The sequence below is a fragment of the Colias eurytheme genome, chromosome 20 (genome assembly GCF_061535395.1).
Source record: "Colias eurytheme isolate Ceu_HAF_F1 chromosome 20, ilColEury1 Martin Lab GWU primary, whole genome shotgun sequence".
Lineage (NCBI taxonomy): Eukaryota > Metazoa > Arthropoda > Insecta > Lepidoptera > Pieridae > Colias > Colias eurytheme.
In genome coordinates this window covers 8,812,910-8,839,896 of record NC_142999.1, presented here as the reverse complement: position 1 = coordinate 8,839,896, position 26,987 = coordinate 8,812,910, and the positions used below count along the sequence as shown (strand labels likewise).

Genomic DNA, 26,987 nt, shown 5'->3' with positions numbered 1-26,987 from the left:
AAAACTAAGTATTTACTACGCGTCTCCTTCTAAATAATAAAAAAAATTGTATAATGTACTTATCACCAGATATATAAACGGACGGATCAAAGGGACGTTTTTAGTATTTGTTAACATTTTAAATAGAACGCTTTATCGGGGATCTATCTATGATACAATTCTTTTTAAAAATCGTTGTACGTCAAACTCTTTTCAGTAAGTTGTTCAATAATTCAGTGGGTTCATAGGTTCCTCATTCATATACAGAATATAAATGATGTAGTATGAATACGATTCGATCGGATTCGGATACTAATACAGTTAACATTGGTGACTTGAACCGTGGTGTCCATAAAAAAAATAGTTTTAAATCGCGACTGACGCGCGTTAAGATGTATCAAGAAAGAGAAGGGTCCGTCGCTTCTAAAATTGAAAAGAACAAATTCGAGGCTTCGATTAGTGAACTTAAGAAGAAATCTTTTGTAACAGCCGCGGATCTGGAGAGCTTTGGTGAGTGATGGTCCATTAATCTATACTAATAGTATAAAGCCGAAGAGCTTGTTTGTTTGTTTGAACGCGCTAATCTCGGGAACTAAGTACTTGTCCGATTTGAAAAATTCTTTCGGTGTTAGATACCTAGCCCATTTATCGAGGAAGGTTATAGGCTATATAATATCATCACGCTACGACCAACAGGGGTGGAGCCACGGGGGTGAAACCGCTCGGAGCAGCTAGTCCTTTACAAAAGCGTGCGTGAGCGTAGCGTGAGATCCATACTTTACAGAATTGTGATTTGTAAATAGAGATTATGATGATGGTAGTGATGAAAAACTGTTGTAAATAAAAATAACCCTTTACCTAATAATGAATGCTGAAGGAAAGGTTTTTATAGAATGTGTTGATTTTAATATATTTAGAAATAAGGTTGTTAAATTTATCTCACGTACTATTATTAACGGAACTATCAGTGTGTACCTACATACAAATACGAGGTACTTTTAAATAAAACAAGCGCATTTACCCATCTTCCGAGGTCAAAGTACTCCATATTTTTTGTATCTTTGCCTGAAAGCTTCAGTTTTAATTAGACAAAGGTAGTTATATTATTAATAATCCTAAAGAACCATACTATGACCGTAATAGGAACGTGTCAGGATCGGAAAGCAACACGCTCTACGGCTCTACCTATGCCACTCCACGTGATAGTGCTTATCGGTGTCGGAACGACCTAGTAAGCATGATCAGATGGTCTCATACTTTTCAATACAAAGACTTTGTTACCTTACACATTTCTACTACTTTTAAATTAACCATTAAATTTTATTCCATCGAATTATTTCAACTTCCGTGATAAACTTTTATTGTTCTAAATTTAACATATTCAGTAAAATGAAATCAATTCTCTGTTACACGGACAAAGAAATGTGTTTGTACTTTTATTTAAAAGTGCCAATGGACTGGGGCAATTCTAATATACTACATAACATTTTCTAGTTTTAATTTTAGTGACGCGTGGTCTGTTTTCTAATAGGTTAGGTATATGAAATATCTTAGATATAGTTTCATACTTAACTAAACTATAGATAGCTATCATTGAATGATGCTGACATTATTTAAAAACGCAAAATACATATGTATATAGTTGCTTGCTTGCTGGCTCTTATCCTTAGCCACAGTAAAACTATAGGTAGTCTTAAGTCCTTCTAGAAAAAGTCTAATTGAATAAATAAATATTTGATCTTATCTTACAATCTCATGAATGATGAATCTTTGTAGAAATAACTTGTATTTTATAGAAGAAATGTTAACCAATTATATAAAATGCAATGTCACGACTCACGTGTACCTAGATATAGGTACGTACACGTGTTATGTAAATCTCGTGTCTTTTTTATTGTTTTAGGTACTGTGTTTAGGTAACTGGCATTCAAAATGGTCTTACCTCTGTCACTCAGGAATAGGTAAACTACCAACCCACCTTTAAAAACGGTTTTATAGTTTTTTTTTTGAGTTTTTGCACAAACATGCAACTAGATAAACACAAAATAATCAAAGGGCTGTAGCACAATTAAGTATTACTATATTTTACACGATGTATTAAGTACATACCTACCTATGAGTATTATTATATGCTTACGTAGTAAATAAAATTGCTTTTTCCTTCCAAAACAATGTAGCGATTAACTACATTATGATTACATATTATATGTTGTAATTAACTTTTATGGTTTTCAATTGAGGCAACACAGCGTATTTCCAAACTATACATAGCCAGAACGCAACCATAGGAAACTGCTCGTGTATACTTTGTAATGCTGTTTTTAAGTTTGTTATTACAATATATACACGAATTTTGCGTACTGATCGTGTATACTTTGTAAAGCGGATGCTTGCTTCTTCTTTCCAAACTATACACGATCAGTACGCAAAATATGTATAACTAAATATAGCTAACACCACTTACGCTTGAGCGAAATAACAAATATATAGGCAATCAAAGACTTGTACAGCTATATCTATCTACTTTTATTCTTCTTGATTGATTCAGTAAAATATGGAATAAAAATATTATTAGGTAAGCTTAGAAAAATAAATAGGTAACAGATATAAGGGTTACCTATGGGTTAGGTTAGGTTCGTGTTTTTTTTAACTACACAAAAATAGGAGCCCCGCGAAGCGGGGCTCCGTCGCCTCGCAACCGTCTTCTTCTGGACTTATTAGATTCTTACATTTTAGCACTATTGTCAATTGTAAGTCGTGCAGTATAGTCGGGAACGAAGACACAAGCATCCTCGATACAAAAAATATACGATCAGTACGCAACATTATATACACATTACACATGCATTTTAATAATAGATTTCAAAACAGCAATACAATAATATAAACGCGAGCAATGGAGAGACGCCGCGCTTACTCCGAAACATACACGATTAGTCCGCATGCGTACTGGCGCTGTATGTTTTGGAGCGCTATTCTTACTTACTTCACTACAAAGTATACGCGAGTATTTGCAAGTATTTGCGTACTGCTGTTGTATAGATTGGAAGAACTTTGTAAAAAAGTTATTTCCAAACTATACGTGATTAGTTTCACACCGTTGCGTACTGGCCTTGTATAGTTTGGAAAGACGCGGCAACACAAAAAACGAAATAATATTTTTAATCAAAATTACGGTATATTAGGTACCTTCATAACCTTTTTTTTATTAAGATTCTTCGATATTTCCCATAAATTTGGTCAGAAGTAAAAAAATATACCATTGTTAAATTACATAATTAGGTTTTATTACAATGTAAACCAATTGTATATATAATATCATAAATCATTGATGTAAATAAGGATGTAAAGGTAAACACATAAATTATTCATATAAAATCAGGATATCTTTATATCTAATGTCTGGTAACTAGATCAACTAAGTGAAACATTTGACATCGAATTAGGTATGCTTATTATTTTTAATTTAACATTAGATGCCGTAGCCTTCCTCGATAAATAGACTACCTATCTGAAATAATATTCAAATCGGGCGTGTGGTTCCTGAGATACCTAAACTGTGCGTTCAAGAAAGCAAAAAAACATAAACTCTTCAGCTTTATAATATTAGTAGGTATATTTGACATTAAGCATTCAAATGTTTTATACAAGAGAAAAATTTAAAGAATTGAAAAAATTCTCAATAAGTACTAACTTAGGTACCTAGTTAGTTAGTATAGAAAACATTGGTTATAGATATTGGATATTTGGAAAGACGACAAAGTCCGATTTGCAAATTGCCTGAAAATATAGAAATAATATGACGAAACTATAGCCATATTATACCTAACCAGTCTCGCGAATCGCGATATTATTATACAGTTCAAGAGATGATCTTTTAAAACTTAAAAGTAACATAGGTACTTAGTTGATAGTCTATGATAGATCCTGGACAAGATCCTGGGTTTTCTTCTATTTTTAATATTTTCATAAAAATCCTCAGAACGAATTAAGAACCTCCACCATTTTTTTTAAAAGTATGTTAATAACGAAAACTTAAAAAAAAAATTTATTTGTTACCCCATAAGTCTTTCACTTACCTTAATACTTACTGAGTCATCATAAAATTTAACAAACACTTTGTCAAGGACAAGGAAATAATCATAAATGACGAAACCTATAGGTATAATGGGATCGAAGCCACGGGCAAAAGTTAGTAAACAATACAACATTTTAGCATAAAAGGTCAATGACGTCCAAGGGCGGATCCAGCTTTAGTGCCAGGGGGGGGTCACATAGACGTGGTCCATTTTCAAAAGCTATATTTTGGTAATTTAATTGATACGTAGATTTAAAAAAATGGTCAAGTGCGAGTCGGATTGGCGAACCAAGAGTCCCGTACAAACATTTTTATAGGTTTTAATATTAAATTTATGCTTTTTGCGATTTTTCCTTTATCTGTGCTATAAGACGTAAGTTTCTTTTAAATAAAGATTAAATGTCAAGATTCTGTGTTCACGGGAAGTACTCTGTAGGTTTTGATTCCTGGCAACACTTGCGAATGTTGATATTAAGCATGAAATGTATGTTTTAGCAATTTTTCCTCCATCTGTGCTGACATTGCTTTTAACCAAATTTCAGAACTCTGTGTTCACAGGAAGTAGTACAATACCTATAGATTTTGATTCCCTTGCGATAATGTCGAAATTTGCGATAATTTACGGCATAAATGGCTGTATCTTTTGATTGCGTTGGCTTATAAATTTGATTTTTTCACAGCTATAAGGAACCGTAGATTTGAGTATTCGGTATGAATTTCAGATTGATACCTCCACGCGTTCCTGAGAAAAAGGGTCTTCAGTCTTCACAGGCAGACAAACTTGAAAAATATATTTTTTTTGCAATTATTCCTGTATCTGTACTATACGATATTGCTTTGTACCGAATTTCAAGATTCTGAGTTTACGGAAAGTACCCTGTAGGTTTTGAGTTTTGATTCCCTTGCGAATGTCGAAATTTGCGAAATTTTTCGGCATGTACGGCTGTATCTTCTGATCCGTTGACATAGAAGTTTGATTTTATTATAGCGTAAAGGTATTTTAGACTTGAGTTTTTGGTATGAATATCAAGTTAATACATGTCAGCGTTCATGAGTAACAGGGTTGTAAGTTAAATTTTTTTTTAAATATTTTTTTATATTATAATCTAAGGAAAAATTCATGCTTTTCGCAATTAGTACACAATGTCGTTGTCTCTGTGCCTATGTCCCTATGTATGATTAAATCTTTAAAACTACGCAACGAATTTCGATGCAGTTTTTTTAAAGATGGAGTGATTCAAGAGGAATAGTATATAATTTATAAGGTTTTAGAGAAAGCGGGCGAAGCCGCGGGCGGTAAGCTAGTCTGCGTTATAAGACGTTTGATTGTACTAAATTTTATGACTCTGTGTACTCGGGAACTACCCTGTAGGTTTTGATTTCTTAGGGAGTGTCGAAAAATTTCAGCAATTACAGCTGCATCTTTTGATTGCGTTGGCTAAAACGTTTGAATTTTTCACAGCATCAAGGGACCGTAGACCGTAAGATTTCGACATTAGCAAGGGAATCAATACCTGCAGGGAGCACCCTGTCCCGTAAACACAGTCTTGAAATTGAGTAAAAAGTATCGTGTTATAGCACAGATGTAGTAATAACTGCGAAAACCCTAATTATTTAATTAAATTAAATAAAAATATATTTTTAAATAATTTTAAACTTACAATCCCTTTACTCATGAACGTCTATATGTATTTAATTGATATTCACATCAGAACTCAGGTCTATAATAACTTAAATCTGTTATTTAATTCAAATTCTATGTCAACGCAATCTGAAGAAAAAGCAATTAGAGCCGCATATTCTGTAATTCGCAACTACTTGCAAGGGAATCATCAATCAAATCCTACAAGGTACTTCCCGTGAACACAGTCTTGAAATTTGGTTAAAAGCAACGACTTAAGCACTTACAAGCACAGATAAAGAAAAAAATCCTTTAAACAAAATTGTAAGATACAACATAATGAAAAAATATGTTTGCTCGGAGTCCTCGGTGCGCGAGTCCGACGCGCACTTGGCCGATTTTTTGTTGTAATTTGACTGTATTTTATAGTGTTCATTTGAAAAAAAAATTTCCTATTTTATGTCTTATCCACGAACTGGGATATTTCGATATTTGAGGTTTTGTGTGAAAAGTGTAACAGCAAAAGTTGTAAAAAAAAAATTAATTACATACAACTTTACCATTAAGTACACTTTATTCCGCAGTTATGGTTCTTTTTTAATCGAAAAACCTGTTATTTGTCCTTAAATTACGACCACAGGTCGACCCTAATAAACTTTTTCTATAATTTTTGTTATATTCTCTTCCGTTACCGTTTGTAATTGATTTCATTGTTCTATATTACTTTTATGTCTCAAAATTCAATAAAAACATCATGTTGAACAGTTTTAATTTGTTAATTTAAAAAAGTTAATATTAAATTAGTGGTCCACTTAGGTCGTGGACCTAGCCCAGGGGGGGGTCATGACCCCGTGACCCCCCCCCTGGATCCGCGCTTGATGACGTCCTTAAGTATGTCGTAACAAACTTGACGTCAATTAATCACATAGGTATTATTAGTTATTTACAAGGTTATTTAGGTACCAGTTTTCATCAATTGATGATCGAGTTAAAAAGAGTTCATCTATATATATAAACTCAAAGGTGACTGCAGATATAGTGCAGCCCAAACCACTGGACGTATCGGGCTGAAATTTGGCATGCAGGTAGATGTTAGGACGTAGGCATCCGCTAAGAAAGGATTTCCCGAAATTCTTGCGGGAACGGGGAAAAACAGGGATGCACGTACAAAGTCGTGGGCGGAAGCTAGTTTCAATATAACAATCAGTCGTATTAGCCCAAAAAATACGCTATGATTTGAGTTAAAATTTTGAATAAGATTTAAATTAATTTTAATTTTTTTTTTAATTTTTATCTATAGTTGAGAAATAAATAAATTGGGATGCGTTTATTTGGTTTTGGTGTTGTAAATTCTATTCGTCCATCGAAAAGCTGGTTATCAGCCTTCACCATAGTGTACTGTTATGCACTGCAGTGAATCGCTGGGCATATTAACATTCGACATATTATCACACTAGCTTTCCGCCTGCGGCTTCGCCCGCGTTTTCAAAGAAAAACCCGCATAGTTCCCGTTCCCGTGGGATTTCCGGGATAAAACCTAGCCTATGTTACTCGTGGATAATGTAGCTTTCGAATGGTGAAAGAATTTTTAAAATCGGTCCATTAGTTTATGAGTCTATTCATTACAATCAAACAAACAAACAAACAAACAAAGTTTTCCTCTTTATAATATTAGTGTAGATGTAGATATCTAACTTTTCTGCCTTTCGTAATTATGTCCAGTACCTATGTGGTAGTTGTGCCGTAAGCTTTCACTTGGTGTTCCTAATGGATCATTTTATAAATGTTTTAATGTGCTCATCTCTCACAGCTTTTAATGGCGTCATAAATCAGTTCTTTGACGATATCTCTGTTCCGAATCTAAAATAGCATGAGAATTTTTTTTTTAACAATTTACTTAGTTATATTAGGAAAGAATATTGTAATACTGTGGTTATAATTATTATTATCAGATATTTTTTCGTAAATTAGGGCTTGTAATACCTGCAGCGCAGTGCAGCAGTATGAAGTAGGGACGTGATGAACTCTCCATATATTTTATTGAGAAATGATAACCTTTTCAGTTTTCAGTGTTATTCTTGTTCAATGTTAAATAATGCGTTGCCTAGGCACTTTTTTAGCGGGATAACTTTTTTTCACACCTGTTACCTCTTATTTTTATGTCGTTTCCCTTATTTATAATATTAATTATTATAGAATATAGATTATCCACGTTCGAAAATTTTGTATTGCCCGCGGATGTTGTACGCAAACTAAGATGTGTTTTTTGAATGGATATGTTCGATGACATCAGTGGATCAAAATAAAAAATAAATAAATAAATGACATCAGTGGAAACGGTCAGAAAGTTTCACAGCCTTATTAGTAGGTATTACAAGTTCGCAGCACAGTTGCATAGCACATCTTTGATGGAAAAGCCCCTTCCACTATTTCTGACTAGAACCGCACAATTATTCATTTGTTTCAATTATAATAAAATTATGGAATTTTCTCATTGTATTCACTTTCCCTAATTATTCTTATAAATCACAAATTTATGCAAAAATAACATACGATTTTTCGTCATATTAATACGCCACATTTTCAGCGGACAATGACCTGACGCCGGAGTACCACGCCGCCTACCAGAGGTCCCTGGAGGACCCCGAGGCGTTTTGGTCAGATGTTGGCAAGGAGCTGGACTGGACCAGGCCCTGGGATCAGGTGTTGGATGATAGCAACCCACCCTTTACGAAATGGTATGTTATTTGCGGATTTATTGATTTGCCGCCTTTTAGTCTAATTTAATCTTATATATAAAATTCTCGTGTCACAATGTTAGTCTGCATACTCCTCCGAAACGGGTGGACCGATTCTCATGAAATTTTCTGTGCATATCGGGTAGGGGAGAGCGGGGATGAAAGTCACATTTTTATCTTTTTTTATGTAACTTCCAAAATACGTTGTTTAGGAATGATATTTGTATACCAAAAGATAGTGTAATTATTCTGTTACAAAATAAATAAACGTATTTTTGTGTAATATTATCAGTTGTAGAAATATTTTGTATTTTCACTCTAAAGAAAAATGTGACTTATAACCCCGGGTCAGGCATGGTTGTCACAATGCCTAGGGTAGGTAGTCACGTACTAAATAACAGGCAATTTATAAATAGAAAGTCACACTTTGGTCTTATAATTTTACGGAATAATTTTTAATTAAGAACTCTTAACCAAATGAAACCGTGTCTACGGTCTTTATTTCAGTCTGAATATTAATCAATCACAATTTTAGCAAACAATAATAATCGTGAGTCAATATAGAGTCATCAAGGACAGATGGACTTCCAGCAGGTTTGTTAGGGTGATTTTCCGGTGTTGATTGAAAATTTACGGCTAAAACAAACAACCTCAAAACGCAATTAAAGTCATCTCGCATACAGGGGGCTGGTTGATAGGTGACAACCAGCCCCCGAAAATTTGTGACAACGAGCCCCATAACACGTTTCATGAAAATAAAATTGAAAATAAATTCCGATCAATGAATATCTAAAAAACTATACTACGATATTATAAAACACATTTCATCATCATCAAATGAACTGAAAGATTATTACTGTAAAACAAGAACGTATAATTACGAGGTTCGACACAGCAGCACAAAAATTTACTTTTGCTGTGCGAAAACAATAAACACGTGTGAGGCCCTCACGGCAGATCGGAGCGGTCTGACGCGAAGTTAGGACAGCGTTTTCACTGTATCGCTCTTGCCACGCTGTTCAACAGACTTATTCGATAGTTCAGTTTTGTGTTAAGACCGCTGTGACAAACAACCCGTGAGACAACCAAACCCGGTCTCCCCTAAGTCTGAGAATCGGCCAACATCTATTTTTCATATGTACCACGGGCGAAGCCGGGGCGGACCGCTAGTAATAAATAAATATTGGGTTACGATTGTGAATTTTAAGGCTGCATTTAAATATGTATCTAGATTTCAGAATAAACCCTACCCTACCTGATAGTTAATCGACCACTGATGTTAATTTATCTACAGTAATTAATTCATAGTTGGCTGTTGGATTTATGTTGGTGGTTCTTCTTGTTTGTATTTTTCATATTTTGTAACACAAAATGCTGAGATTTTTTTAGAAACTTACGTCGCTGTTTGTACTTATATGAAATTTGCCCACGACATAATATAGACGAGGCGATAGCTATCATTTAAAACTTAATTTTAACATTTGGATTATTCGATTTATGTAAATTGCAATAAAATGATTTTAGGTTCGTCGGCGGTGAAATGTCAGTATGTTATAACGCAGTAGACAGACACGTAGCAAACGGAAGGGGAGACCAGGTCGCGTTGGTGCACGATTCCCCCCTCACAGACACAGTCAAGAGAATCACATATTCCGATTTGCAGAATCAGGTAAGAGTTTAATTACCATTAAACAATGAGGAGACTTCACCCAGTTATACATACTTAACGCATATTAAAGATATATTCTAATTTCTAAAAGTTCCTTTCCTTAAGAAAAGAACGAGAAAAAGAAGTCAACAAATCACTTATTTTACACTCAATAAAAGTATTTTTACCCATTGGGGAATTATTATTTTATCAATTTAGACATCTAACATTACCTGCCTTGTAATTTTTCTACATTTAATAGCTTCCATAAGTGGAAATATTATGTAAAAGCTTCTAAAAGATTTATAAAACAATAATTCATTGTATTGGTTGTTTATTTGCTACTATTTTCAAAACGTATTTTCTATACTACTACAATAAAAATGTATATCACCGAAGCCCAAAAATAAAGGTCATAACTATTATTCTTTTATTATTTACCTAGGTATCCCGTTTGGCCGGCAAGTTGGCTTCCCTCGGTGTGACGCGTGGCTCCCGCGTGGTGATCTACATGCCACTCATTCCCGAAGCAGTCATCGCCATGTTAGCCACTAACAGAGTTGGTGGCATACACTCCGTCGTGTTTGGGGGTTTGTTGAACCTTTGTGTTATATATTTTTGAAGTGAAACTTCTGTGAGTATAATTTCAAGTATTTTAATTATAATGGAATATAATTATAACTAATATGGATTATCTTCAAAAGAAAATTTCCAGTCAGAGTTTCAAGGCTTTATAATAAATCTAAGTAAAATAATTGCAAAATGTCTAGAAAATTATTGTTTTCCTATATAAAATACTAGTTAAATGCACATTTTCTTCATATATATTAACAAATATTTTAACGATTTCAATTAATGCAATTTTTATACGTCATACGACTTATTTATTATTTTTTTAATATGATTATTTAGGTTTTGCTGCAAGAGAATTAAGAACAAGGATAGAACACGCAGAACCAACAGTCATTATTGCAGCAAGTTGTGGCGTAGAGCCCAACAAGATTGTGAGGTTAGTTATCATTTATCAATTATTTTATACTAGATTTCCGCCCGCGGCTTCGCCCGCGTTTTCAAAGGAAAACCCGCATAGTTCCCGTTCCCGTGGGATTTCCGGGATAAAACCTATCCTATGTGTTAATCCAAGTTACCCTCTATATGTGTGCTAAATTTCATTGTAATCGGTTCAGTAGTTTTTACGTGAAAGAGTAACAAACATCCATACATCCATACATCCATACATCCTTACAAACTTTCGCCTTTATAATATATATTAGATATTAGATGAAACAAAAACTTTTCTTTGGTATCGTCAATCGGGCTTAACTTTAAAATTTTAAAAGTTAAAATATAACCAACTATGTCGTGTCGAAAATCGAATGATAATAATTTTGCATACAGATTGACGAACTCGCCAAAAACTGCGCAAAAAATGCTGACGTTCCTCACAATGCATTTAGAAGTTAATTGTCTTATTTCCTCAGATATAAGGACATATTAGACGAAGCGCTCTGCCAAAGCTCGCACCAGCCCCGTAGCTGCATCATATACCAAAGACGACGAGTTCTAGAATGTCCCCTGGAGAAAGACAGGGATATCTGTTGGGAGGAAGCTATGGAAAGTGATCCAGTACCTTGCGTGCCCTTGGAAGCTAATGAGCCTTTGTATATTTTGTACACATCAGGTAATTATTACATAAGATAAAATAAATAAATAAACCTTTATTTGTTCCATAAGATACAGTTTCAATGACAGTTTGAGTACACTATAAGAACAATTTAGATACTATACCTAATACCGTACAGGTAAATATTAGGGGAATATTTTTTTGAAGTGAAACTTCTGGCGCGTTGACAGTAAAATTTCATGATCGCGTCATAGCAATACCGCACGTCATGGAGTAAGGCGATTTTGGTATCTTTGAATCTTGCCAAACAAGTTTCACTTCTGACACGTATGCTCGGCACAAACGCTTTTTTAAGGTGAAATAAACATGAAAGAGCCTAGTAGGTATATTATCATGTAGTGTTATTTGAATTTATTGGAAGTAAATTGTAGGGTAATTTTAGCGCTCATCAAACTTCGCGATAAAAAATAAATCGGTTGATAAAATTTTTATGCGTATAGAAGTGCATGCGGTTAATTCAGTTCAAATCTGTAAAAAATTGAGTAGAAATATAATTATTTCGCGTTTTATGTGGATGTAAAAAATTGTTTTTGTATACAAAGTACCTACTAATCAAGAATAATAAGGTTCAGAAAATACTTAAAGGACACAATTTATCGAATTTAATTGGTTATATTGAATTTTATACTGAGACTTATTTTATTATTACGATTATCAAGATTTTATGTTACCTATATTAATAAATTTTAATTTCTTAGGCACAACAGACGACCCAAAAGGTCTGCAACGGCCATGCGGTCACGCCGCTACCGTCTGCTGGTCGATGCATTCAATCTATGGCCTCAAGCGTGGCGTCTGGTGGGCGGCGTCAGACCTCGGCTGGGTGGTCGGACACTCGTACATCTGCTACGGACCCCTTCTGGCTGGTCTGACGTCTGTGCTGTATGAAGGCAAACCAGATAGGACGCCGGATCCTGGGCAATATTTTAGGTTAGAGTTAAAACATCTATATAGATTGGTGAATGATAGGAATAAATGTGTAGATACATAGATGGGATATTGGCAATATTAATTGAAAACGATGAAGAAATAATTTATTTAAATGCAATATTATTTTACTACTTTACAGTATTTGCGTCACTAAAGATTCAAATTACTTATTTAAAAATAAATAAATTCTCGAGTACATAGTTCCTTAGGTTTTTCTATCGTCATAAGTTTCATGTTTAACCAATAAAAACCTTTACAAATTAACACTTGTTACCAGGATAATCGAACAACACCGTGTCAACGCGCTCTTCACGATTCCCACCGTGTGCAGAGTGTTGAAGCGAGCTGATCCTAATGGGAAATACGCGAGGAGATATTGTGTTAAATCCTTGAAGACTATCTTTGTTGCTGGTGAACATTGCGACCAGGAGACTAGAGTGAGTATTAATTTGGTTTGTATTCACTACCATAACCGTCTTCAAAATCAAATCAAAAATCAAAATAAAAAATTAAAAATATTTATTCAGTAACAAATATGTTTACAATTAGGTATATCATCTTATTACAAAACCTTAAATAGTAGAGTTTAACTTTAAACCCAGACTATAGTGCTAAACTATAAGCTCCATTGAGCATAGTACACCAACGGCGGCGGGACACCCTGTGTAAAATGTGTTTACAAAAAATAAAAGTGGGTGAATAAAGAGTTTCAAGTTTATTTAATTTAACTTAATTAAAAAAGAAATGACGTAATTTTTCATTATGACAAAGGAAGAGCAAAGTTCGTGTTTGGATAATTAATCATTGTTTTGACGGTCTTTAGTCATTGCTTCCATGTAATTTATTGCTTTCGTTTTTTAAGCTATTGCATAGCTTCTATCGCGGGCCTTGAGCGCGGGGACCGAATCGAGAAATTCCGTAACGAAAAAACCTCATTCCGACGACCACGGAGGTGTAGCTTGAAGGCATGCAATAGCTTTACCGCGGCAGTCCCTGAGTGCCACACGTATTTTTTTTTTTTAATTTTGAAAAAAAAAAACGGAAAGTTATAACTACTACATACAATATATTAAAATGAATTTATAATCAAGTTTATCGTCACCAACAAATGAAGCCTTATGAATTTTGATAAGTATAATTAAAAACGATTGGTTTTTAGTAGTTAAGTAAGTATCAAGGGTAGATTATGTGCAGAAAAAAATATATGAAAAAAATATAAAAACGTGCAATAATATATAGCACGTTTTTACATACATGTAAATCATCATAAATAGTTAAATAAATGCTGTAAAAAAAATGTAACAGAATTAGCTCCGTCACACTAAATTCTGTTACAATATGTACCTACGTAGTTAATGTAAGTCCACGTTTGTAAAAGTATACAAAAAATCATTACAAATAAACGATGACGATGATTTATATACTACATATTATGTTAATTGTTGACACTTTCCGAACTTTGGCCTCTGACATGTTTTGTTAAAAAAAAGTGATATCATTGTGACATTAGACTACATCATGTTAAATAATTTACATACTTATATTAGTGTAGGTAATTTCTTTTTAAATATACTTGGCCAGGAACATTATGTAGTGCCTTAATAAACACATTAGATAATTATAATTAGCTGTGCCAACGACTTCTTTCACGTGGCAGTCGATTAAATGATTTTCCCGCGTAAACCAGGATGCATACTTCTGTACTTAAAAATCAAAAGATAGATAAATATGTACATGCATTCCACCCGAGCGTCTAGTTGGCTTGGTCGAATATCTCTGGTTTTTCTATTAGATCTCTTTTATTCGAGCATTTTTTGAAAGTATAACCTAATTTTTCAGTAATAATTTTCCTTAGAGACTCTTTTTGTCCTGGAAAATTTAAGTCCCTCTTTGCAACGGCTAAAATTTTTTTTAATGTCGGCACCTCCTTTTTTACTGTATAGAAACTGTTTATTATATTTCTTATAGAAGAAATTGTGAAGTCATCGATATCAAGTTTATTATGAGGTGGCCGGCGGCGTTTCTTTCCTGGAGTTGGTATTTTCACTTCAGAACTTGTTGTTGCAGTAGGCGAAGACGATGTTGTCTGTAAACAAAAATAACATGATTGGCAAGACTGAAGACTAAATGATGACTTAAAGCCTCAGATGTTCTAATATGTTCAAATAAAATTCGGCAATATTACAGTTACTTATAGAAATGTTTCCACAACTTCTATAACATAAAATTGTTTGTCAATGAGTCATTTTGAAAGAGTGTCAAAACAAAAGGTTTCGGTATTTATTGCTTGCGCGTGTTTACTATGTATTGTTAACGTAAACAATATATTTCTATATTTTTCTGCACATAATCTACCCTTGATACTTACTTACCTATTGTTTGCTTTATCGAAATTCTTCAAAGCTTTGCGGCGGTTAGCTTTATGACAACGACTAAGTAAGTCGTTGTCATAATAGACTGGGGTAGAAGCCTTTGAAAATAATGAAAAGATAAAAAAAATCGCAGTCGGATGAAACCCATTAGAAAAGGAGGGGAATATGATAAAAATGTAAGGAAAAATAAATTACGGTCAATCCGAATTCGGGAAGCGGGAGGGGGGAGCTTTTAAGAGAAAAAAATGGTTTCTCTCGATTTCCGACAAAACTACAAGTCCTATAGAAAAAAGTTCAATGGCAAAGTTGTAGGTAATTAAAAGTTCTACAACTTTTGTATTCACAATTTTTTCACATAACCTAAAAATTTAGGTGAAAAATTCAAAAAACCAAGTTTTTGGTCTTTTATTTCTATCTAATTCAAAATTGATTTTTTTTCTACGAAATTTGGTGGAAACTTACTTTATTATGTCCCAAATACACTGTAATTTATTTGATTGAAAATATTTATTTTTTCGCCTTATTTTGAATTAATACCAAAAAAACAACCTAATTTTCAATCGAAAAGTCACCCGTCAAAATATCAGCTTTTTTCAAAAACTTGGGGTGCCTTTTATTCATTGAAATCTCTACTTTCATATGGTGTAAAAAAAAATAAACACCACCATAGTAAATGTTCTCAGGAAATGCATACAAACAGTGTGATAATGAGCTTTTACTAAATCAGGCACACTTCTTGAACTCTATATCTTCTCTTGTATCGGCTTTTCGGTAATATTTCAAAAGAAAAATAATTATCTGTTCTAAGTTTAATATTTTACAGCATATTCAAAAGCAAAATGATGTCGATAAAAACATTTCAGGTAGTTCGAGAAGTGTGCCTGATTTAGTAAAAGCTAATTTTCAGACTGTTTGTATGCATTTCCTGAGAACATTTACTATGGTGGTGATTATTTTTTTTTACACCATATGAAAGTAGAGATTTCAATGAATAAAAGGCACCCCAAGTTTTTGAAAAAAGCTGATATTTTGACGGGTGACTTTTCGATTGAAAATTAGGTTGTTTTTTTGGTATTAATTCAAAATAAGGCGAAAAAATAAATATTTTCAATCAAATAAATTACAGTGTATTTGGGACATAATAAAGTAAGTTTCCACCAAATTTCGTAGAAAAAAAATCAATTTTGAATTAGATAGAAATAAAAGACCAAAAACTTGGTTTTTTGAATTTTTCACCTAAATTTTTAGGTTATGTGAAAAAATTGTGAATACAAAAGTTGTAGAACTTTTAATTACCTACAACTTTGCCATTGAACTTTTTTCTATAGGACTTGTAGTTTTGTCGGAAATCGAGAGAAACCATTTTTTTCTCTTAAAAGCTCCCCCCTCCCGCTTCCCGAACTCGGATTGACCGTAATTTATTTTTCCTTACATTTTTATCATATTCCCCTCCTTTTCTAATGGGTTTCATCCGACTGCGATTTTTTTTTGTTTCAAAAATTAACTACTCTAGTCTATAAAGCTAACCGCTGCATAGCTTTGAAGAATTTTTATTATCATAAGTTTTTATCGTTGTCCTGGAAACATCGCTTTACTTACTGTGTAATAAAACTGGCTTAAAATGAGTCCAAAAATAAAACTAACAACCCTCACCTACGCTGATAAATTAAAAGCTATAGAACTAACTAAGTGAGCGACTAAATTACGCTCATCTAGAGCGACTAAAACACAAGAATAAATTGTTCAAATAGTTATTTGATAAAACTTTCAAAAACAAATTGAACTGATAGTACCTACTCTGACCATTATAGTCTGTGATTATAGTATTTTTCAAAGTGATTTTTCTATTCGAAATACCTCGATTAAGATGAAATGCCACTCAGTATAAATAAATCATATGCCAAATAATGAATATAATACAAGGCGTAATTTTGTCACTCAAACAATTAATATTAGGTCGCTCAAATATTATGAAGCTGCTCATTTTGTATTTTATGTAACGCAAATTAATGTTTGTTAGTTGCTGATCTATTAATTTTTCATCGCTCGCAGTCAGTCGCTCACTTATTTATTTATTAATTAATTATTTATTTATTAATTAATTATTTTTGATAATTAAAACTTTAAATTACAGTCACTCGTTTAAATACTACCCTTTATAATTTACCTGCTTAATCTTTTTTTCTTCCCTTTTTATGCGTGTGATTGTACTTTTACTGACACCAGTAGCAGCGCACGCCCTTTTTATTGCTTGATCTACAGGAATTACGAAAACACCCTTCCGCTTTTCTTCTTCAAAAAAATGTAAAACTCGTAATATCAACGTTCGCTCTCCGCTATGTATAGTCTTATTTTTCCCCATTTCGAGGGCTGTCTATGAATATAAACACAGTAAAAACTTAAACAAATAACAACAAAAAACTTAACAGTCAACAACAAGATTTAACGATTTAACAATAAAAGTACAGAAATAATTAGCGATGCGAAACGTAGTAATGCGTCGATGCTGCGAACCGTACTAAGGCGAACGGCCGAACGCGGTACCTGAGGCGGTAAGCGGGCGGGGAGAGCGCATTCCACCCGAGCGTCTAGTTGGCTTGGTCGAATAATAATATTATAAACAGACGTTCGAACTGGTGCGACCGGACCACCGTACTCGTGCGGTGCGATCGACTCGCCACACGACCGCACCGCACCTAGGGTTGCCAGTATTTAAGATGCCAGGATTTAAGGGTTAACAGCATCAAAAATACGAGTTTTAGTTATCTTTTACGGGAGATAATTAAAACAGCAATGTTAAATAGAGAAAATTTATTTTTGGCATTTATATTTGCTGTTGGAAGAAACAGCTTTTAATAGCTCTTCATTTTCTAAAGCGAATGTATAAAAATCTTTGCACGATAATTTAAAATTACATTTAATTAATTTGCAGCTTCGCCTTTACAGTTTCAATATTCAATCGGTTTCGGCTATCCGTCCAGGCATTGCCGCACAAAGAAAATATTTCTTAGTTTAAAAATTACGATTAAATTTACGATTTTTAAAAAAACATTTAAAATATTGGAATTTTCGCGGCCGACTGAGCTAAATAAATTCGTATAAAAAAATAGATACACTAGTGACTAGATAATTTATTATGTTGCTAATATATGAAGTGATTAAAGGCGCAAATTATCCCTTTTTGAAATTTTCGATATTGTCGATAGAGGCGAAAGTATTGTAATTTTTACTGATTTTCGTTTTTATTTTTTTATATTATATGCAGGCGTTAGTAGAAGCTCTGTTTAGTACCAAAAGAAACCTTGAACTGAGTTCTACATGTGACAAAAATACCACATTCTAGCCACGAAGTTATTACGAGATATAGATTTTCAAAGAATGTCAGGGTTGTCCCTAGTAAACAAAATTATATATATCATCTATCTATTACCAAGTTTTTGTTTGTTTTAGTCGTTAGTTATAGTCGATATTTCAATATATTATTATATGTAGGTAAAAGGTTAATTTATTACAATCTTTATATGTAATAAATTAACTGAACAAAAAAAATATCTTAGATTTATAAGACAATTCAATAATATCAAATTAATACAAATTAATCTCCCTTTTTTGTGAATATTTCGAGCATTGATCATAGTAATCTCATTAAAAGTCAAACCGAATTCTTTGAAAATCTATTTCTCGTAATAAATACGTGGTTAGAATGTTGTATTTTTTTCACATGTAGACCTCAGTTCAAGGCTTCTTTTGGTACAAGTACAAGTACAAGTTACAACCATTGAAAAGAAGAAAACGAAGAGAAAAGAATGGGCAAAATTATATTTAAAAGACAGGGATTCATTAAGACATATGCAGTCATATCATAAATCTTTGTAGAGTTCTAAAATTTATATTATTAATCTTTTTTCAGTATTAGCCACGTCATCCGACGCCATCGCCATTGATAACGATCGACCGACGTCCGTTTTGTTTGGCGGTTGAACTGTGACTAAAGCTGTAATAAGTATATAGTCTATGACTAATGCGCTGTCCGGTGCGATCGCCCGTCCACACGCGCGAATTTGGTACGGTCCGCACCAAGTTCGGATGAAAAAACCATCGAACCAACCGTACCGTCAATAATAATAATTATGTCCGGCGGACCACTGTACACACGATCGAATATGGTCCGGAGCGCACCAAGGTCACGGTGCGGTCCGTACCAAATTCGAACGTCTGTTTATAACTTTACGTAGGTATATAAATTATGTTCCGAGCACAGACATGTTACATGTCTGTGGTTCCGAGGCTTTATAGTCTGTCCACTATAAATGCATCTACAGACGCTCCGATTTGGTTGGTGCCAACCATCCGACCACGACCAAATCGGAAAGTGTAGAGAGCGGTCGGTCCGACATAATTATTATTAATATTGGTTTGACGTGGTCGGATGCGCCAGCAATACCGACCAAACCAACTTCCTATCCGATCCAACCAAATTGGAACGTTTGGAAGCTTTGTTCCGACCAAATCGGCTCATTCCATAGAGTAATATAGGTAATTGGCTCATTCACATTTGCAACGCCGCCGGTGTAGGACGTCAACATGAACGCCGAGGGAGTTACGGTCACCGAACGTGACATATTAATAAAATTACTGGAACTATATAAAGACTTTCCCTGTTTGTGGGACTTAAGTAACAAAGATTACGCAAATAGAGATGCCAGAAATCAAGTGTATTTTATTATGTTAGAAGTATTAAAAAAATTGACAGTGCGGCTACATTAAAAACCTTAAAAAATAAGTTATAAGAGCCGCATATGACTGTAATTTTCTCTATTTCTATAGTAGAATTTAGCCCATTCTCTTCGTACTATGGTCAACTGACATATTACCTCAGAGGAATAAACCTATAGAGTACTTGTATCGAGCGTATACAATTTACATATATTTGTTTCTTTCTATCTAAAGAAAACGTCGTAAGAAAGAATGAGATAGCTATAGACTACAAGCTACGTTTCAACATAGTCATGGCACCATTTTTACTATAGGTACGTATTTAGATAGATAGAAGGTGATAGTGATGGGATGTGCTTCAATCGATAAAATCGTGAATGCATTTTGCATTTACGGTTTCGTGAAATAATAAATAATAAAAAAAAACAAAATTAATCATAAATTTCAGTTGAATACATTATTTGTTTAATCCTACGAATATAATAAATGCGAAATTATGCGAGAATAGATAACTTTCTCTTTCACTGCTGAACCGATTACAATGAAATTTTGTACATACACACATAGAATAGGTTTTATACCGGAAATCCCACGTGAACGGGAACTGTGCGGGATTTTCTTTAAAAACGCGGGCGGAAAGCTAGTATATTTTAAAATAAATTTTAAAACTTGAAATATAACTACATAATTTAAAATAAAGATCAATAAAGTTAAAGGAGTGAGGAGAAAGGCACAGTCAGCATGAATTTTAACAAGTTCATAAAAGGATAGTTTTAAAGAAAACATTTTCCTTACATCCTACTAATAAAGCGAAAGTTTGTGAGGATGGATGTTTGTTACTCTTTCACGCGAATACTACTAAACCGATTACAATGAAATTTGGAAAAATTACTTTTGATCCCGTAAATCCCACAGGAATGGGAACTATGCGGGTTTTTCTTTGAAAACGCAATTAAGTATGTATTTCAATAGTAGTTTCTCATCTATGAGAACTGTCATTTAATCAACCGTTTAATTTTCACATAGTTACACATTTATAGTAAATGTGTAAAAAAATTTCCAAATAAAAATTCACTCACACACAAATGTATTTATTATCTAAAGGAACAAAAAAAAACGTAAGCGTAAGATTGCACAATTCTTCTAGAGTATCCATCTTGATAACACGCAGGCTCGAAATGCAGTGAACACAATCTAGCAAATTTCGACGGCGTCCAATCTACACGTCTCATGTTTTATACCCATTTCTTATTTAGCTCTGGAAATCTAAAACAAAATGAATTTATTAATAATCTAAAAGAGAAACAACAAACTAAACAGATAAGTAAAATAAAACAACCACGTGGTATTTTTTATTTTCCTGCTGTAGAAAATATACATCAATTATTTGCTACAACAACTACATATAAATCTGATATAAGAAACAAAATAAATAAATCAACGTTAATATGAAATAGATTTTTTGTCATAAATCGATAATATACGCTAGATGTGTTACAACACTACGGTGGTAAACAAAATGCCAAACTTGATAATATTGTGACATTTTTTAAAAATTATTTAATTCTTTTGTATTCCACAACCCCATAAAGTGGGTAAATGTTACAGTTACAACATAAACTTATAAAAAAGCGCTTGATATAACCTTCAAATAGGGTTAGAACATAAATATTTATCAATTTGCTGAAAATCACTTACCGATGGAAAGATATTTTTTCATTGTTTTCATCCAAAACTCCCATTCGACTAGTAATAGCCGGTAGCTAAACATACAATAGTCATTTTAGCACACTGACAAATAAAAAGAAACACTATACACTTTATATTTTCTAAATATTTCGTTAAAAACACTTGACGCACTGAGCCCACCAGCTGGTTGGAAAACAAACTGACTGCCGGCGCGCTACGTTTGAAGACAGTGCAGATACTCTATCGCTATCTCAATCTGACATATGCTGTTATTGACTAAGAGTAAGTAGATTAGAAAATATGTATTTTGTTCTGTCTCAATATAAGAACTCTATAGGTTTATTCCTCTGAGCATATTACTCTATGGTCAACTGACAGTTGGAAGGCCAACCGTCGGACAATCTGTAGCAATGTTGGAATGGTTGCCATGTCGGTTCCAATATGGTTGGCACCAACCAAATCGGAGCGTCTGTAGATGCTATAAGAATTGCTTTTTGACAGCTCGACGGGTGATACCAGAAGTGATGTTCAAAAAATTATCGATTGTGATAGCATTTCAATTATAAATTCAAAATATTATCATAAATCGAATCAGGTACGTAAATAATAATTACAACGTAAACGTACTAATAAGATATGTAATAATAAGACCACATATCTATGCATTGTATGTTAAAACTAAACTAAACTAATATTTTATTATTTATTGGTTTCTATCTTACAATTTAGTTGTCTTTACGTTTAAATTATATAACATAATAGAAGAGTTTTTATCACAGACATGTATCAAGATAGACTAAGCGAGTGTATGTACTTCCCGTGTCCAAACTAAGATTATGAAACTTACTTGACGCTGGCCTACACTCAGTCCGCGCTTGTAGTTCGCCAAGGAAAGACGTGAAGCTGAATAAAGTAAAATGCCGAATTACGCCGTTATAAACTGTAGAAACTCCACAGCTGTGAGTGGCCGAGTTAGCAGAGATGTTTCCTTCCACCGGTAAGTAATTTTCTAATCAGAATATGCACTATTTATTTTAAAATCAAATAAAGAATATCTGTGGAAAACGATCGTGACAAACACGGATACCAAATCATACGAAATGATTCGGAATACATTGCGGCTTTTACTTGGCACGGTAAAGATCGAGTCGTATGATAACAAGCAATGAATAGCGTCTTCTCATTTTTCTGTTCTCATTTTTCTGTCCAATTTTGTGGTTAGTGATGTTCATTTGATGCAACAGTTCTCGATTCTAATCGATTTTATAATCGAACAGAAAAATGATAATTTGAAGGAGCAATTTTTCAGAAAAAAAGGCATAGATTTTTTTGTCATTTAATACGACTTGACCTAGAACTTTTAAGTATTTCAATACAAAGGTACTAAAAATAAATATTATGACATGGACGCCATTAGTTAAAGTGTCACCTTGGGAGTTTTTTAAGAAAACTCCTTATTGCTTAGACTATGTTTGTTTTTTCAGTTTTCTAAGTAACCCGAACATAAAAGAAAAATGGATTGATGCAACGGGACATAAAGATTGATTGATTGACAGTTTCATTACTTTCTTTCGATGGCCTCTCTAGTACGTAGTACACGGTAACTCAATGGGCATATGTAAGAAAAAGCTAAAACACATTAGTTTACTTGTTAGAATATTAAAAGGTTTATAAATTTATTTTATCATTCCTCTGTCTATGGTAATTATCATTTTTCTGTCTTGAATCGATTTAGTAATCGATTACGATTCATTTATTTAATTACCTCTTAGACATAGATCTAGTTTGATCTGATTTCTTTCGATTTACTTCGATGGGATAGGACGATACTAGAATCGCCGCGGGAGTGGCGTCCTAATCGATTTAGCGTAAAATGAAATTACCATCACTAAAAAGCGCTCGTGACGTCATAACGCGTCAAGGTCAGTACAAAAAATATGACACGCTTGGTTTTCATACAGATCGCGGTACTTGCGTAGTCTATCTATGTCTGTGGTTTTTATGTATCGGATATATTTTACAGACTATTTCTATCGATTATTTTAATCTATCGACGAATCATTGAATAATTCTATGTAGGCATCACTAAGTGGGCGGGACCTGTCCATGAAGTACGATAATTATTTGTATGACATTTTAACATAGACAATACAATCCTACATAGGCGTGAAGCTGTCAAAAAGCAAATAATATAATGGACAGAGTATAATGACTGTATGTAAATAACAAAAACTTATTAATCCATCAGTCCTCGGAATCACAGACACAATAGAAAATCTATTGTGTCGCGCCCCGATCGGGCCTTACGGTGGTCAATGGGTTATTATGCGGTATATAAACATGCTGTATAAAATCTCCTGTCTACGCCGTATAACACAAAACATCCGTCGTAATTATTAAAAATCAAACGAAATAGGTAAAGATTGTCTAATCTAAAAATGAACGCCCCTCCACTAAACTTAATTGTTTCAATGTGTGAGGACAAATAATTATTGAACCACTTTATATGTGTGCGCGCGTCGATTCTACTGCAAACTTTGACACTCGCGCACTGATTTGTCAACTAATCGGGCGATCAGTTCAGGTGCCTAGCATTGTATGGCGGGGAGAGCGCGCTATGTACGGAATGACACGTCCGTTCTGTCGTGCATCGCGTCATTTATGCACTAGTTGGCCAACTGGTCCTGTCGTTCGGGCATGGACGGGACTGGAGGACTGAACGACCAATGAGGCAGACCAATTTGTGTGTATTGCGTCTATACACGTACTTTGAATGTGAGCGTAAACACAGTGGAGGGGCGTTCATTTTTAGATTAGACAATCTATATAAGTAATATTTTCATGCAAATTTCAATAATTTTTAAAAATCGCTATACATAATTTAGTTTTAGTTGTTAGCCTAGTTTTACTACATACTAACTATACCTATAATAAACATTCAGCATTGATCAGACCGTAAGAAACGTTCTGTCAAAACCTCTATTATTATCTTTCCACTACAAAGATTATATGAATGAGATATTCGATAGATATTGAAAAGTTTAGACCTTGAATAAATGACAAACAAATAAACAAAAATACTTTATTGTGCACTAAAATAACAGCAATAGAAGTACAATAAAAAAGAGACAGTTGAGCACAACTGCAACATTACGATAGAAGAAATTCGATATGTACTTACAATTATTCTTAGAAAACGTTAACATTTTCAGCATTGGGCAGAACGTATCTTCGGCGTGCCAGTTCTGAACCATTGGTGGCAGTCAGAATCGGGCTCGCCTATCACAGCAGCCTGTCTTGGTTATGGGGTCAATGCGATTAGGCCCCATTCTTCAGGATACCCTGTGCCTGGATATGATTGTGAGTATCTTATCTTCTCACGCCAAATATTAAAGAATTGCTGGTTTCCTGCAGAATTTTTTAATTATAAGCTGTAAATGATTGTCCTGCAGGAGAAAATTGTTAAAACAATTACTGGCCTTTCAGACGAGGTTTTTAATGGTTTAGTATAAAAATGATTCTTAATATCTACATTCAATGATTAACTTCTTAATTGTATAATTATAGCATTATATAGGATGTATTTAAAAAGTAAAACCAGACGCGGCTAACCATTCACTGTAACGCCCGCGTCATTTCATTAAATATTTCACTGAATTAATTTCTGAATACGGAAAAGTCCTTTTAAAATTTAAACAACATGTACAATACGCAAAGAAACATAACGACATACTTGACTATTATTTAACAGTACGAGTACTCAGAGAAGATGGTTCAGAATGTCAGTCAGGGGAAGTCGGCCGGTTAGTATCGAAACTACCTTTGCCTCCTGGCTTCTCCTCAACATTGTGGAAGTCTGATGAGAGATTCAAGAAAGTATACTTCGAAACTTATCCAGTAAGTTATTTTGATTTATTGGTGTAAGTATTTTTATTATTAATTTTTTTTAACAATAATTTTATCGGTTAAAAAGTAAATCAAATAAGTAAATATTTTCACGTTCTATAGTAAAAATACAATAAGTCCCTTTTTTCATGATTACAATATAATAACGACTATACGGACTACAAGTTACAACAAAACGCAGAACTCTACTAAGCATGTTTCACTTACCAACAATAATTAGACTTCTAATTCATATCGATACCTGTTAGATACTATTACGTATAAATAATTGTAGACTGTATTCTGTAATCGAATTAAATTTTGTAAGATTTCTAAGCATCGTTTCTAAATTACAGGGTTACTACGACACACAAGACGTAGGCTGGATAAGCGCTGAAGGCGCTGTATGGGTGGTCGCTCGAGCTGATGACGTCATCAACGTAGCAGGTCATCGACTCTCTACCGCGGCCATAGAAGACGTGGTGTTGAAGCACGCGCGGGTCGCTGACGCGGTGGTGGTCGGCGCGCCGGACCCCACTAAGGGAGATGTGCCCTTGTGCTTGTATGTGATGCGCCCGCCACAGGATGGTTAGTTATATTATAAATTAAATAATAAAAAATTTCATTATATTCTATTAGTCCATGATATTAGTAGTTAGTTGTCTAGCTGTCAGGATTAGGCAATCTGTAGATTTGGTGCGTAGATAGGTAATAAGAAAGTTATACAAATACAAACATACATGATACTTAGCTGTTGATATTAATATGAAAAAACGAAACGGAATATCATAAGTCCTATTAGGTACTTATCTATAAACATTCTGTTTTGTTACCTATGTATTATGTAGGTATGAGTAGTTAGTAACAGTTATGAGTTAGGTAACATTCTACAAATTTTCTACAGGAAACATGCGACCTTATTGATAGAAAAACGTATGTTTTATACAAAATGCCTCACCTTCAGTGTCTAATTTACAATTGCATTTCTTCTTCTTTTCGACTTCGAGACATTTTCTTAATTTTCATATTTTGTTTACAGATGAAGAAATAGTAGCAGAAGACACAGTAACACAAGAGCTGATTGCCCTCGTCCGTCATCTTATCGGCCCCATCGCGGCATTCAGGAAAGCGATCGCAGTTCCCGCGCTTCCTCGCACCCGCTCCGGCAAAGCGCTACGCGGCGCCATTGCAAAAATGGCGCGTTCACAACGCATCAAACTTCCCGCCACAATAGAAGATGCTTCAGTGTTCCCTGAAATAAAAATCGCTCTACAAAAATGCGGATACGCTATCGATGCACCCGATCCCGAATTCTGAATTTAGTCCCAATTTAGTGTAATAACGGTACAATGACTAAAAATTATCAAAAAAATATATAAAATGCTACATAGATTTTATAAACATACGTTGATTACGTATTAGGTACGTATTTATTTTTGGGGTTTATTTAAGTCGTAAATTAACAAGATGTCGTCTGCAAAATGTAACGTGGTAATAATTGTAGTTAAACTATTTAATGTAAATAATTGTTAGGTGAAATATTTTAAGGAATTACTACGGACTGTAAAGAATAATTAATTTAGTATCACTCTGCACAAGTTAATGTTATCATCTAAGTCTTAGTTCATAATAAATTTATTTAGTTAT

At 33.8% G+C, this 26,987-nt stretch overlaps 2 protein-coding genes and 1 long non-coding RNA gene across 3 annotated transcripts; 1 reads left to right on the top strand and 2 right to left on the bottom strand.

Moving 5' to 3' along the window:
• Nucleotides 1-297: 297 nt before the first annotated feature.
• LOC149899828 (acyl-CoA synthetase short-chain family member 3, mitochondrial) lies at nt 298-26,987 on the top strand. Its single transcript, XM_090113684.1, has 12 exons — nt 298-489; nt 8,266-8,416; nt 9,941-10,085; nt 10,510-10,654; nt 10,977-11,073; nt 11,546-11,745; nt 12,447-12,678; nt 12,956-13,115; nt 24,668-24,815; nt 25,207-25,352; nt 25,697-25,928; nt 26,380-26,987. Exons 1-12 carry the CDS (start codon nt 372-374, stop codon nt 26,655-26,657), a joined length of 2,052 nt encoding a protein of 683 aa, XP_089969810.1. The 5' UTR covers nt 298-371; the 3' UTR covers nt 26,658-26,987.
• On the bottom strand, nt 13,515-17,585 carry LOC149899830 (uncharacterized). The gene is made up of 2 exons (XM_090113685.1): nt 17,218-17,585; nt 13,515-14,764 (listed from the first exon to the last, which is right to left on the bottom strand). Exons 1-2 carry the CDS (start codon nt 17,410-17,412, stop codon nt 14,432-14,434), a joined length of 528 nt encoding a protein of 175 aa, XP_089969811.1. The 5' UTR covers nt 17,413-17,585; the 3' UTR covers nt 13,515-14,431.
• On the bottom strand, nt 20,842-21,813 carry LOC149899829 (uncharacterized). The gene is made up of 2 exons (XR_016457906.1): nt 21,465-21,813; nt 20,842-21,032 (listed from the first exon to the last, which is right to left on the bottom strand). It is a non-coding gene; the product is annotated as an uncharacterized LOC149899829 (long non-coding RNA).

Coding starts and splice junctions, on each gene's coding strand:
- LOC149899828 (XM_090113684.1), top strand. CDS start 372: ATGTATCAAGAAAGAGAAGGGTCCGTCGCTTCTAAAATTGAAAAGAAC. Junction 11,746..12,446: donor GTATATTTTGTACACATCAG/GTAATTATTACA, acceptor TTAATTTCTTAG/GCACAACAGACGACCCAAAA. Junction 25,929..26,379: donor GATGCGCCCGCCACAGGATG/GTTAGTTATATT, acceptor TTTTGTTTACAG/ATGAAGAAATAGTAGCAGAA.
- LOC149899830 (XM_090113685.1), bottom strand. CDS start 17,412: ATGGGGAAAAATAAGACTATACATAGCGGAGAGCGAACGTTGATATTA. Junction 14,765..17,217: donor AAGAAAAAAAGATTAAGCAG/GTAAATTATAAA, acceptor TTTTGTTTACAG/ACAACATCGTCTTCGCCTAC.